Source organism: Maylandia zebra, linkage group LG8 (genome assembly GCF_041146795.1).
Source record: "Maylandia zebra isolate NMK-2024a linkage group LG8, Mzebra_GT3a, whole genome shotgun sequence".
In the NCBI taxonomy this organism is placed as follows: domain Eukaryota; kingdom Metazoa; phylum Chordata; class Actinopteri; order Cichliformes; family Cichlidae; genus Maylandia; species Maylandia zebra.
In genome coordinates this window covers 24409944-24424824 of record NC_135174.1, presented here as the reverse complement: position 1 = coordinate 24424824, position 14881 = coordinate 24409944, and the positions used below count along the sequence as shown (strand labels likewise).

The 14881-nt window shown below is 41.4% G+C and overlaps 1 protein-coding gene across 6 annotated transcripts in view; it reads left to right on the top strand.

Moving 5' to 3' along the window:
* The window catches only part of tanc2b (tetratricopeptide repeat, ankyrin repeat and coiled-coil containing 2b), a 174711-nt gene that overhangs the window by 31938 nt on the left and 127892 nt on the right, over nt 1-14881 (top strand). For all 6 annotated transcript variants that reach the window (XM_004556729.4, XM_004556728.4, XM_004556727.4 and 3 more), the window contains exon 3: nt 12656-12760. In XM_004556729.4, the coding sequence (XP_004556786.1) occupies nt 12694-12760 (67 nt within the window). In that variant the 5' untranslated portion in view covers nt 12656-12693. The remainder of the gene's footprint in view (nt 1-12655; nt 12761-14881) is intronic.

The following is a 14881-nucleotide window of genomic DNA, read 5'->3' as shown; positions in this document are numbered from 1 at the left end:
TTTCTTTTACAACACTGAGTCACTGGGAATATATTTAATGGAAGGACCTTGGCATAGGTTATAAAACAGAAACTACCTTAAGGGCCTTTTTTAGTAAGTGCACTTTTTTGTGTGTATTTTAGTCATAATATCAAACAAGCTCAGCCTACTTAATTATTAGTACAAACCAGTTGGCACAGTGAAACTTGCAGCTGTTAATCGGTGTAAAATGAAGCCTTTACTGTGATTTTTGTTTTGAAAAACATGAAATGTCAGGGATGAATGCTTTTTATACACAATACAGTCAGTTTTATATAACTGCCTTCACAAAAATCAACATTTACTTAATCTGTTGTGCTGTTGCTGCATGGAGTGTAATTACATCAATGGCTCCATCTTTCAAATGTCACTTGGAGCACCAAGAAGATCCTAGCCTGATGTAAATCCAAGCCGTGATTAACAGGGAGATGAGGAATGAATGCGAACCGGGGACGGTACAGCACTCAGCCGATTTAATTCTTACAATTTAATTTGAGCGCCTGCACAGAGCAGAGACACCGACTGAGTTTTAAACGCTTCCATCTTAATGCAAATGTGCACTTCTGCCAATGTTGATTACCTGCCTTTAGCGGCTGTCTGCAGAATGACCTTCTGTCCTCATGTCACGACTCTATTTGCTCCTTTAAGCTGCCTGTCAAACATCGAAACATTCTTCCCGAAGCTCCGGTGTGTTTGTTTGAGCATGATTAAGGAGCCACGGGCATACAAATGGATTTATGCAAAACCAAAATTTCCTGTGCATTCTACAAGATAGATGATTGACACATCAGTGTCATATGTCAGGAACAAAGATGAAAGCCTATTATTTAGATTAGGTTTAGATGTTTCATTTCATTAATACATCTCCTATCACCCATGCTCAGTCATTTCAATGCATTTGTTGCAGTAGCAGCACTCCAAAATGGCCAGCAGGTGTAGCAGTGAGGTTTCTGAATGAAGAGACAGGATGAAGAAGAGAAGAGGAGGGAGGACTGGAAGCTGCAGTCAGTGGGATTAATTGAACTGTCTCATTTAACCACCATTAATCTGTCTCTCCAGGCAAATACCATATTTAACTCCGTCTTTGACCTTTTAGCATCATCTAGTGTCATTTGCAGCGGAAATGGTAAAGATTTAAGAATGCACGCTTATGTATTTAACCTTATTAGCTTGCCTAAGTCTTTACATCAGAGTAGTCCCATTACCCTTAGCATCACAATTAGGAAAATCCCACGAAGCTCATTCCACCCCCATCATCGCTTCCTTTCTACCTGCTCTCTGCAAAGGTCTGGTCACACTGCTGCTCAGCCACTCAGTTTTCTGTTATTGTTCACAGGAGCGACCACAGAGAAGCGAGGTAGCATTAAGTAGCGCCTTCACAACCTTTTAAAATCAGAGCTCTGCTGCTGTCACTTTGATGTCTGCCGAGAAAAATGCTTTTTCATTTATCACTGACAAATACCTACTTCTGCACTGTCCACCTGTTAAGGAGATTACAAAGAAGGCATGCAAGTGAACTTTAAAAAACTGCAGCTCCGAGAGAATAAATAGGGTCTGTGATTTATTTCTGTCCTCGGCATTGCTAGGGGAATTTTCCACACCTGCCTACAGAGCTAACAGTATTTCATCCCATTATTTGATCTTGCCCAAACACCTTCTAAAACAAACGGGAAAATAAAAAGCATTGGATTATGTTCTCCTTCATGTGGCTCTCTTTGACTCTGATAAAGGTTGACAAGCTATTTCAGTCGCTTCCTTTTGAATGGATTTGAACAAGAGACCAAAAGAGGCTTTAGCTGGTTTCAAGTGAGCATAGGTTTGGTAACGAAACTGTGTGACAGTTGGCCTGCGTGAGGACTTCTGTTTCCCCGGCGGGACATGACACAACCAAAGCACATGATAACTCACATGGCTATATGTGGGCTGTGTAAATGGTAAAATGGACTGCACATGACTACTCAAAGCACTTCACGCTACAAGCCACATTCACACATTCACACAGTGATCCATATTCTAAACATTCAGGGCTTTTTCTGTTGCATACTTGCATGCTGATGGATGGATCGGGGGCAGAGGGGTGGACTTGCTGGGACCCACAGCTTGAGAAGAGAGTGTCTCTAATATGCAAATATCTCCATTCAAATGAGCTGAAATTGGAGCCAAATATTGTTGCTCCACTTGTATAACGGGTTGAAGCCACAAGCCAGAGTACAGTCATGTAATTTGCTAGTGGAGAGTAGATCACTGAGTATCTGTAAGTCTTAAAGCCTTCAAAAAGCACTCAGTTTAGTTCTCTTATAAAAAGCTTTAAGGGTCTTTTAAAAGTTTTATATTTCATTCACAAAGGAGGCTCTTCAACTTTTTTTTTCTTTTTAATCCAGTTTCAACTGGAACCTTGTAACTATTTTGCAACAGTAGCTGGGAAGCTTAATGACTTATCGTGGGCACCAAGTTCACCTGTACAGTTGTCACAAAGGGGGGAATGACCAGGCTTTTTTTTAGCAGAGAGGGTTTTAACATAAGCATCTATGGGGATTGACTCGCTATTGGAGGCAGCCTCAGCTTATTCATTGGTGCTGAAGATTGCCACTTGACGATTACACTAAATTTGTCATTTTGTGAAGTATCCGGTAGTTTAAATGGTTTTACTTTTAGATCATTGTTCACTTGTAAGAGTAAATGGCTTTCAACTTAATACACTTCTGACGCTGTTAGATGAGAAGCTTTCAGACTTCACATTGTCCACAACAGGCTTCATAACCGTCTCATCCGTGACTGATCAAAGCTTGTGTGGTGCATTTTGATACAGATATCACCACCTTCCCCTAAAGCATTGAGTGCGAGGGCATTAATCTAGATTAATAAATAATCTATCGCTGGGCAGGAGTGAAACTTTGTTACCAGCAACCTTAAGTGGTTTCTGCATTGCCTTGTGGAACTCTCACCTTGTGTGCCGGGCTCTGACACTTCCCCTTATTGATATCAGTGTGATTTATGAATCTCTGCTCCCCTGGCCATCCTCAAACTGGAGATGGGAGGATGATTTATCCCTGTCTGGTGCTGCAGGGCGTCTACTGTTGGCGAGATAAGGGAGGAGGCTCTGACTAAACGAGCTTTCAGCCTGAGTAGCTTCATTCCTTTTTGTGTGTGTGAATGTTTTCTCTCCTGTTTTAATGAACAAGTCCATCTGCTGGGTGCCACCATCTTCACCTTACTTCTTCTCCGTGGACCTTGAGAGCAAAAGATAAAGCGGAAGAACCCAGTCGATTGTGGGTGACTCGGCTTCGATTGTACAGCTTTCATAGGATAAATATTCTGAATGCATGCTTTCTCTGAAGCCTGTCTTTGTTTGATTAAGGTCTGACATTTGTGTTTCCCAGTCACAACTCCGGATTGTACTATAATTGCTTGAAGCTGAGGTCCTCGGAGAGGTCGCCCTTTGTCATTCTCATACTGTTTTCTTCACTGTGCTTTGTCCACTAAAATATTTTCTCCTCTTGGCAGAGCAAAATTGAGTCGTATTTCTTTCACGGATGACTCCTAATTACCTATATTTAGGACAAGTCTTATTATACGTTTAAGAAGAAAATTGGATTTTACCCTAAAATTTTCTGCTCGTTCACATATCTGAAAGATTTAGTCCGATTGGGTAGCACCAAAAGCCTGTGCTTTTTTTTTTTTAAACGACACAATTTCGATCCATTTCAGTTGAAATCCTCCCTCTGCTCTGTGTCTGATGTAACGTCTGTGTTACAGGTAATCACAGTAAGAGCTCTCCCCCAGGAAACAAGTGTCCTCACTAATTCTACGATTGTGTCTGTGTTGCTTCCTCTTCAATGAGTTTTAATTTGAAGGCCACGGTAACAAGAGATAAATCCTATTGGGCGCCCTGCAATGCTGGCCTTTGCCATCACCGGCCCCATTAAAGGATACTTTATTGATTGTAAATAGGCTTAGTAATTAATGGAGAGTCACGGCGGTTCTCAGGCTCAGAGGAACGTCTGCACCTGCTGCTAGTAGGATTTCTTTTATGTTTAAAAAATTTAGATGGCATTGGTGATTAAAAATGTAATCCATTCCACAGGAAAGTTGCTTTATGAGGGGCCCAAGTTAATCCTCTAATAATAATAACTCTGGTTTCTCAAGATTATGCCATGACTAAGTAATTCCTCAAGCTAGGCTTATAGATAAACCTACATATTTAAATAATTAGGCCCACTTTACCTGCCTGGCTCAAAAGGCTTCATTAGAGACCTGCTCTGTAGAGGCCCAATCCAGCCTTTGATATTCATGCTTCCAAATGGACTCCTCCGTGCCTGTATTTTATATTTAATCAGAACAAACAAGTGTGCTGCTCGTGGTGACCGGAGCAGATGAAAGTGGCTCATTGTGCAGGCACAGTGAATGTGCCTTTAAGTGGTTGTTAACGCACAGGAGGAGCATTACGCCTGAGCTGTGGAGGATCCTGAGATGGGCTGCATCCGCTTACGCACATTATCTGTGAAAGCATGCTGCTTCTTGGCTTCCCTTCACAAAGGCCGGTACACAGGGTCAGAGAGAGTGGGAATGAGAGATGTGTATGCTTACACCCTCAGATGAAACGTTGCTTCAGCTGTGTATATGGGTACATTTTTGTCCGTGTGCGCTCGTCTCTGTTTGGCAACCCGCGTGTGCGTGTGTGTGTGCGTGTGTGTGTGCATGCTCGGTTGCCTACTCAGTATGCTGTCTTCTAAGATTCCAAACATTGATTGCCTCCTCTAGACAGCAATATCTCTCCCTATTTTCTCCTTTGGCAGTTTGTAGAGTGCTATAGTTTTGCCTGGTTACCTCCCAGTTATACATATGGAAACACATTTCAAGGCTAGACTGTAAAGCCCTCTGTATTTCATCCCTGCTGCATTGTGAGCAGCTGACATAAAGCTCCAGTATACTTACTGAGTCATGGCTTTTTGAGATTCTGATTTAGCATTATAATCACAGAATGCCTTCTGGCCTGTAAGCTAGCTGAACCAGACATAATAAGCTGTTCCCTGCTCATATTTTATGCTGAGGTGAAGTAGTGGTGAGTTGCATGAATACTAGCATTGAGGCCCCTGTGCAGGCCCTCTTATATCTGTAGAGATATGGGTGCATGCCACTAGATCTGACCTGCTGCCACCTTACACTCTCTTATCACTGTCTACATCTTGTCATGCGGGAGCATGTGATTCATACCAATGAGTGGTTTCTGTTCTGAGGGAAGGGCTTGCATGGTTCTACATGACAAAGAAAAACACACACTCCTCAGTGCTGTATGGTCTATTTAGACTAGCAAACGGTGTCTTCTCGACGACATCTCCTAGTGAATGAGTCAGATCTCAAAGTATCTAGGAGAAATATATACATCTCTTTGTTGATGGTAATTAACAGTGTGAAAAGAGCTTTTATTAAGCAAGACTGGACTGTAAAAATCTGGATTATTCCAGTCAGCCCACACTAAGATGTAGCTATCGGTGGTATGTGTCACTGCTCAGTCACCTTGAACCAACAGTGCTGCTTTTGACGTGACTAATGCTTTTCATCTATCCCTCCGGTAGGTGTAAGGATCACTTGTGTCACTGCATTATAAAGCAGCTGCAGTGATTGCTGTGATTAAGGTGACTTTTAACAAGTTCTTTCCCACAGCTGAGGAAAGCTGTAAGTTATGTAGTCATTCAGTAGTTTAACAGTCATGGAGCTTGCAGAGGTGAGATGAATAAAGTTGGGAGAAAAATAATATGGCATCATGAGATTCTTAGAAGAAGGGGCAAACTGCTAAAAGAAGGCAAAGAGGTTTGTATCAGCATTGACTGTTAGACCCACAGAGTCCATTATTAATTGATAAAATATGTGAAATTAATAGAAATTCCAGAGCTGTTTGTATGTGGAAAAGATGATTGCACCCGTTGTTACATGATAAATGATGAATTAACTGTGTATAAACAGGCAGTTCAATTTAATTAGCCACACTCTGGCAGGAGCACTGCCAGACCTGTTGAATCCAGGAATCACATAAATGGAACATGTCTGATGAATCGAAGCAGACTAAAAGATCTCAAAAGTAACACATCATGGTACAATCTAAGGAAACTCAAGAGTAGATAAGAAACAAAGTCACTGAGACTACAAAGGGCTATAAAGCTTTTGGGACTCCAGCAAACCATGGTGAGAGCCATTATCCACAAATGAGGAAAAACGGAAACAGTCGTGAATGTTCCCAAGAATGACCAACCTACCAAAATGAACGACTCATCCAGGAGGTCACAAAAGAACCTAGAACATCATTTGACGAACCGCAAGTTTCATTTACCTCCGTTAATGTAAGTGTTTGTGATTCAGTAAGAAATAGACTGGGAAATAATTGTATCCATGAAAGTGCTTCAAAGTGAAAACCACTGCTCACCTAAAAAATCACAAAGGCTCATCTCACGTTTACCAAAACAAATAACTTGGTGATTCACAAGACTATTATACTATTATTAAATATTCTGTAGACTGAAAAGTCCTGGACGACTCGCTGTAATTAATGAAACCATGAATTCTGCTCTGTAAATCTTAAAGGGAAATGTCCTACCTTGAAGCTCAACCTCGCTTGAGTTATGATTGGAAACACACCAGCAAGCCCACCTCTGAATGGCTAAAGTAAAGCAACAAACAAAACAAAGGTTTTGGATTGACCTAGTCAAAGTGTGGACTTTACTCAGATTTAGATACTTTAGCGTGACCTTAAATGGGCTAATCGGGCTTGACAGTCCTCTAATGTGGCTCATTCAAACAATTCTGCAAAAGATAGTCGACCAAAATTCTTCCATCTTGTTCCAAAGGGTGGCACAACTAGTTATTATGTTTACTTTAATTTTTCACATAAGATCAAGTAGGTTTGGCTTTTTTTCCTTAATAATTAAAATCATTATTAAAAACAGTATTTTGTATTTACTCTAATTTCTTTGATTTGAAACATGTAAATGTAACAAATATGCAAAAAAAGAGAGAAAGAAATCAGGAAGGGGGCAAAAACTTTTCACAACGCTGTATAATTATTACAAATAGTGTTAGACATGTTACATTCTTTGAGGATACATTTGCCTGTAGCATCTGCTAACTTGCAGTTAGTCAGTTATCCATATAACCACATCAGGTGGTAATACCAAGCTCATGAGAAGTGAGCAAATGCATCATCTGGGCAAAAATAAAAAGGAGGCCTTTCCTTGAATCATTCATTTTATGGCTTATTATTTATTCCGAGGAACTTGTCACACACTGACTGGGAGACACTTCAGTGCTTGGTAAATGAGGTCGGATGTATTTGCATTTATCAACAGTAAGAGGCTGTTTTTATGAGCAGTGGCAGATCCAAGTATACAAAAAAAGATAAAATATTAAAAATGTCATGAATCACATTTTGTTGGCCTCGATCACACCCTGGGCAGAGGATACAGATATTTACTGACACTGTGATTGACTGGGGAGACGACTGGAGTGGTAACTGCTGTCAGCTGTGTTATTGGATGCACAAGCTTATCAGACATCAAGATCCTCTGTCACTGCAGGTGATATCTCGATTTCTCTACGTATAAGATAAGATAAGATAAGATAGAACTTTATTAATCCCTCGGGTGGGTTCCTCTGGGAAATTCGACTTCCAAAAAAAGCACAGCAACGACCAAAGTTACAGTTACAGAACTGTTATATATATATATATATATATACACACACACACACACACACACACACACACACACACACACACACACACACACACACACACACACACATATATAAATACAGAGACAAATATAAATAAAATATACAAAGGGGATAAATAGAATAAATAGGAATAAAAAGTAAAAATACAAGTGAATTGCACATTTCAAGTATTGAGTCTATTGCACTGTTGACTATTTACAAAAAGTATTGCACAAGGTATTGTACAGTGAGGTGCAGAGGCACTACAGCTTAGTTGTTCCCCCCTCCTTTGTCCTCCTGTTTCCCCTCCCTCTCCCCTCCAGAGAGGAGTTAAACAGTCTGATGGCGTGTGGGACAAAGGAGTTTTTAAGTCTGTTAGTTCTTGTCTTGGGGAGAAGCAACCTGTCACTGAACAGACTCTTCTGGTTGTTTATGGCCATGTGCAGAGGATGTCTGGCATTGTCCATAATGTCCATCAGTTTCTTTAATGTCCTTTTCTCTGCCACTGTCACCAGAGTGTCCAGCTTCATGCCGACCACAGAGCCAGCCCTCCTGATCAGTTTCTCCAGCCTGGATGAGTCCTTCTTTGCTGTGCTGCTCCCCCAGCACACCACAGCATAGAAAAGTACTCCAGCAACCACCGACTGGTAAAACATCCTCAGGAGCTTCCTGCAGATGTTAAAAGACCTCAGCCTCCTGAGGAAGTACAGTCGGCTTTGGGCTTTTTTATACAGGTGCTCTGTGTTGCATGACCAGTCCAGTTTATTGTCCACCCACAGCCCGAGGTACTTGTACTTGTTGACCACCTCCACCTCCTCCCCCTCTATCTGAACTGGCAGTGGACCTTCTCTGGACCTCCCGAAGTCCACAACCAGTTCCTTAGTCTTTGAGGTGTTGAGTTGCAGGTGGTTTGTGTGACTCCATGCGACAAAGTTCCTCACCAGACTTCTGTACTCCTCTTCCTGATCATCCCAGATACACCCCATGATGGCCGTGTCATCTGCAAACTTCTGAATATGGCATAATTCAGAGTTGTAGCAGAAGTCAGAGGTGTACAGGGTGAAGAGAAGAGGGGACAGCACAGTTCCCTGTGGTGCTCCTGTGCTGCTGACCACTGTGTCAGACGTGATGTCCTTCAGCCTGACGTACTGTGGTCTGTCGGTGAGGTAGTCGGAGATCCAAGCCACCAGGCAGGGGTCCACCTCCATCCTGTTCAGTTTTTCCTGAAGCATACAGGGCCGGATGGTATTAAAGGCACTGGAAAAGTCAAGAAACAGGATCCTGACCGTGCCTTTTCCCCCATCCAGGTGTGAGTGGGCTCTGTGTAGGAGGTACAGGATGGCATCCTCCACTCCGACACCCACCTTGTATGCAAACTGTAGTGGGTCCTGGGCATGTTGTACCTGTGGTTGGAGGAGGTTGAGGAAGAGCCGCTCTAGAGTCTTCATAAGATGTGACGTCAGTGCCACCGGTCGGAAGTCATTCAGCTCATTGGGCCGGTTCTTTTTGGGGACCGGGACGATGCAGGATGTCTTCCATAGGGCGGGCACTCTCCCCAGTCGCAGACTGAGGTTGAAGACTCGTTGTAGCGGCTCCCCAAGTTCAGCAGCACACACACGTATGTTGGTACTTGCAAGAAAGATGCTTATTTGAGGATCTGCAGAAAGTCCTGAAAGTTCTCCTCACTATTGCCAACTTTATTTACCCATTTTTATCCTAATTTGGGGGGGGGGGGGGAGAGAGAGAGAGTTTTAGGTCAAACTTTTGGTACTTTTTGGGGAAGAGAGATCCAAGTTTTGCCCAGTGGCTGTGAGGTCTTGCTTTTCCACACTAGGCAGCTCATTCAGTTGGCAGCTGATATTGACGTAAATGAGGTGTACATGTGAACTAACCTTCTCGCTGAGTGATAATTATACATGTAAATATTACTGAAGTCATATAACACTTATCTCTAACCTGTGTATGCTGTTTATATCAAATGGTGGGGTCATACAGTCGGCATTTAAGCTGTGAAGAGCAGTAGGCTAGAAATGATGCAGACGTTTCTGCTGATGAGAGCCACGTTTGGCCAAGTATATTTTTGTCTGATTGCAGTCAACTGCAGTATATATGAGCGCAGAGTAGGAGATAACAGATGTGAGATTTAGCAAAATGCAAATACGACTCGATGATATCATGGATAATTTAATTTGCAAATGACATCATTCAAGCAGGCTTTAACTTTCATATGAAATCAGCAACATTTTGGCAACATACAGGGTAAATGAATCCACGTCTTTGCATCTTGTTTTGATCAGTCTGTTTCAGTCAGAGCGCGCTTGTGACTTCTAACATGTGGCTCTTATTTACAGCTAAACATCGAGCCAGTTTAAACACCGCTCATATTTTATGCTGCGCTTGAGTAATTGTTGCTGAAGAGAGTTGCTTAGATGACCCTGCACAAGCTAGAAATGATCGTGCATCCCTATAGATCTGACTTGTGGCCACCTTACCGCTCTCTGTACATCTCTTGAGAGCATGTGATTTATGCTAATGACCATAGGGGGAGTTTGCTTGGTTCTGCATGATAAAAATCACTCCTTGTTGCTGGTTTGTTTATTTAAACTATGTCTTCTCATTTGCATTTCCTGGGAAATGAGTCAGATTTCAAAGTGTCATAGGATAAATAATGTGCAAGTTCTACTTGTTGTTGATGATTTAAATCGGTGTGGATAGTAGAAACCTGGATTATTCATTCAGGTAAACTAAAATGTAGCTATTTATATTACGTATCTCTCCTCAGTCACCTTGAACCAACACGGCTGCTTTTGATGTGACTAAAGCTTTTTATCTATCCCCCTGCTAGGTGTAACGATCACAATCTTATCAGACATCAGGCTCCTCTGTCACTGCAGCTGATATCTGGACTTCTCTTGGTATCCACTTATGAGCAAGAAAGACACTCATTTATTTAGTCATCTGCGAGCAAACCCAGCCAAACTCGCTCAGAAGGTGTCCGAGGGACAAAAATAATAATCGCACATATAGAAAAAGTCCGAGTGCTGAAAAATGATTAGACAGTCACCACTTATGGTATTTGAAACAGTAAACAAACCCAGCTGGAGCCATCTAAAGTGATTTGAAGTTGGGCATGGTCTGATTCTGGCAGCTCCCTCCAGTTGTTTAGATCAACTTCTTTTTCAGTCTATTTTCTCTCCCCCCCCCCCCCCCCCCCCCCCCTCTGCACTTGAGCTAAACTCAAAATTGGCATCTGCCACGGCGTCATTCAGTTTTCAATCTTGTTGAGACATACGGCTTCAGACTACAGAAAGCCAATCTGGTACATTTGACGAAATCAAAGTGAAATAATCGAAATCTGGGTTTGCTGTGGGACTCAACATCGTCGTCGTTTCATACTTTTTAAACTACTCTGTTGTGTGTTGCCTTGCAATCTTTGTTGTTTCCCCAGTGTTCCTTATATTTGTTAGCAGTATTATGATTCTGGAAACATTTAGACCTCCTCTCAAGGTCATTGGGGGATTGTGAAAAACATTGCTTAAGCAGCACTGGGGGAAGGAGAAGGAGGGCTTTTTGAGAGCTTTTCCATGTCCTCGTCTTTGAGGTATTTTTTTCTTTCTTTCTCTTTTTTTTTTTTTTTGTTGTTGTTTGGGTCGAAAGCCGGCTTCTCAGCTGAAGCCTGTCTGTGGGGCTTTGCTGAGTCACTCCCATCTAATGGAGAACATCTGCTGCCATGCTTTTTACTATCAGGACTCACAGCAGAGATACGTGAGCCCGTGAAGGGGGTGGAAGGAGGTGTAGGGGGTGGGGGATTAGTTGGCTAGAGCAAGCTGTAGTTTTAAAATGAATGAATGTTATGGTTTAATACAGATGTCCTCATCTTTCATCATCTGAAATACAAAGGAATCCTCTAACTTGACCAACCCTAATGGTCCTTTGTCTCTCAGAACGGAACCGGTACATCTGATAGATATTTTTACCTATTTTTGTTGTTGTTTATAGAGGGTTCATTAGTAAAAAGAACCATAACTTTTGGTTTGAAATTTGAAGGGTCGGTGGTGAAGAGGTGTAGAAGTGCTTTTATAAGTGGCCTGTAACACAAGCTATAAGACAAGTGTATAAATAACTTCAGTTTTTCATGTCGTACTTTCTATGAAGGCTTAATGAAGTTTGAAGTTTGCACATGTAGCTTATGAGGCTGTTATTTATGGAAGGACAGTCTTTTTAATACATAATTTCCACCATCTGTAATCTTAAGTACTGTACCCATATATATATATATACTTGATCTTTATTAATGTTCCTGTCCTACAAAATACTGTAAACCTTAAGGCTCGTCTTTTTTTTTTTTGGTTGCTTCCCTCTAGCCACGTCTCACTCTGCAGGCTTTATCTCATAGTCATGTTGTCCATAGTTTATGAATGAAAAACAATAAAAGCATTTTTTCGCTTTTTAGGAAGTATAGTGAAACCCGTGGTGCTTCCTTCTATTCTTCCCTAATTGCTTTGAAGCATTTGATCTAGCACTTGATGACATAGATAAGATTGGGTATACATGAATGGGATTTCCCCAGCTTCAATCTTCTCTCATTAATCCCCATTAATGTTTTTGAAGGTTCTTTATTCTCTCCTGCTTTGAGAATGTAGCTCTGTGGTTCTGCTTTGATAGCCATGATAATGTTTTTAACTGTTCAAGCCCTTAAAAAAAAAAGTCAGATCCTGTTAGTCGTAGTTGCAAATGCTCCGAATTTTCAGCCCCTCTTTTAAATTCTGGTCAAATAGAGCACTTGTTACATGTCACTCTCTGACTGTCTGTCAAATAAGATTCTCCTAAGCAAACCTAAACATCAGTTGTATCTTACGGAATACAGCTGGTGGTGCTTGAAGTGCCCTTGGAAATATTAATATTTATCTTCTGTCTTTTCTTTCTCCAACAGATTCTTCTGTAGTCGAGTCCAGGGCATCTGCTGCAGTCATGTTTAGAAACAGCTTGAAGATGCTGCTGACGGGGGGGAAGGCAAATCGCAAGAGTCGCAGCAGTGGTGAGTCTGTCTTGTGATGCCAGCCACAAACAATGACGCATCTGCCTGTCAACACACAGAAGGTGTTGGCTAGCTCTGTCTGTGTATTTTTAGGAAGCGAGCACATGCGAGTTCAGAGGATGAAACATATTTTGAACTTGTTGCTGATCAAAATCTATCAAATGTTTTCAGATTTCAAAAATAATACTGTCGTTTTTAAGGTAGTGAGCATGTAGGTCCTTCTAAGCAACCTGCAGAACTGGCCACTGTTCTTCTGTGGATTTAGGCTTTCTTGGTTTCTTCCGTCCACGTAATCCCAGAGACACGCCTGACTGACGTACGGAACTGTGGCCAGTTTCACAAAGATGCATTCTGACTACTAATTACATAAAATAACTGATCAGACTTCATAATCTCTGAATGAATCCTTTAGAAAAAGCACTTTATCCTCTGAATTCTGGTTAGCAGAAAATGTTTGAATAAAATAAGAGGAGAAACACAGATACTGAAAAATGGTACCGAGGTGTCATAAGTGATTAGAAAGAAATGTCCTGCTTTCTGTTAGAGCAGTAGCTAGGTGGCTAATGATTTAATGTTGCAGCTTACAGGATGCTACCAGCAAGGTCTGAAAAGTGAAGCTAACATGGAAAAGCCTTAAAGCTGTGTTACTTTGAATGTGGGCATGTGGTTGCAAATATACTTCAGTCCTGTAGAAGTCAATTTATTGGTCAGTGTAGGTGTCACTTGTTCAGGCTAAGTTAGCCTTGCGGTAGATCAAAATCTAATCCTTCATACCAGTTTAAACTGTCTTTGTGAAAGCAGGCCCAGGGCTTTGTGGGGTTCTCACCATCTGTTGCTGAACTCTGCCTTGTTCCACTTGTTTATGACTCTATGTTGGGAATCCTTTGCCAGTTTTGGACTGATAATTTACCCGTCTGATAGTATTGGATTAATGTATAACAATTGATGCATCTAACATTCAAGAGATCAAGAGTTTTGCACAGCGGTGTTCATACAAACCACAGCAGTGTTCTTCTGCTCCTCGAATAGCTTAACCTCCTGCCGTCAGTTGAAGCGTGCTTTTGGTCATGCCGTGCTGCACCGTGAAGAGCTTTGTTTCTATTATACATTCACAACAGGGGATTTCTGAGCTGGCCTCGGTTGTTTAGCTTTGCACAGCCATAATATGTTGCTTCAACCTTGAACTCAGTCGGCTCTCTTGGCACCAGTTGAGTTGCCCTTTATATTTTTTGTTTGATTTTTTGAAAGTGTAGGTTTCACCATTGTTTTGTCGCTGGGGAGGTTGTTTAACAACAGGTGGTGTGTGCTATCCTTCATCCAACGAATAAAAACCCTTGTGTGTAAAGATTGTTTCCTGTGCTGTACTGTCAGAGCTGTAAAACTGACACAGTGTTACTTCTGGGCCAAGTGCATCACTTCCTGCAGAGCCTCCCACTTCTCACCCACTTTTGGCAGTTTGCGTAATTTGCAGGAAGTTGTGATTTTTCTATTTTGCTATTGTCATGCATCAGCATTGCTGTATAATGCATGGTGGGGTGTTTGTATCGTGCACAGGGCATCTCTGAGTCTTGAGGAGTCTTATGAGGCATTAAAAAGTCTTAAATTTGATTCTCAAAGGTCATGAGTAATTTGTCTGCTATCCTGTAGACATTTGCATTAGTTGCCATGGCGAGAACACTTCTTTGGATTCCAGACTCTAAATTTGAAAGAAGAAATTTTTTTTTTTTTTTTCAAAAAGCACATCATCTAATTGTTTCATAAGACAAGTGCTTATAAAAGGGTCAAACATATCCAGCATTGCAAACAGACTCCCACACACTGTCATTAACGATTTGCCAAATAAATATATATACACAAAGAGAAGTGTCATATAAGCAATGGCTGTAATCTTACACTCACGGTAAACAGTTTACATACGGTAAAAAGTATAAACACCAAATGTGGTTTTAATTCATGTCATAAATAAAGTGAGAAATTAAAAACACTGTCTGCCTGTTAAAGGTCAACTATTGAAACGTTGCAAGTGCAGGAGTCTGTGTGCAACACTCAATAATTCTAACTGTCATAGCTTGGGATAGCTTTGACTATTGATTGTGCACAGTTACTCTGATTTGACTTTTG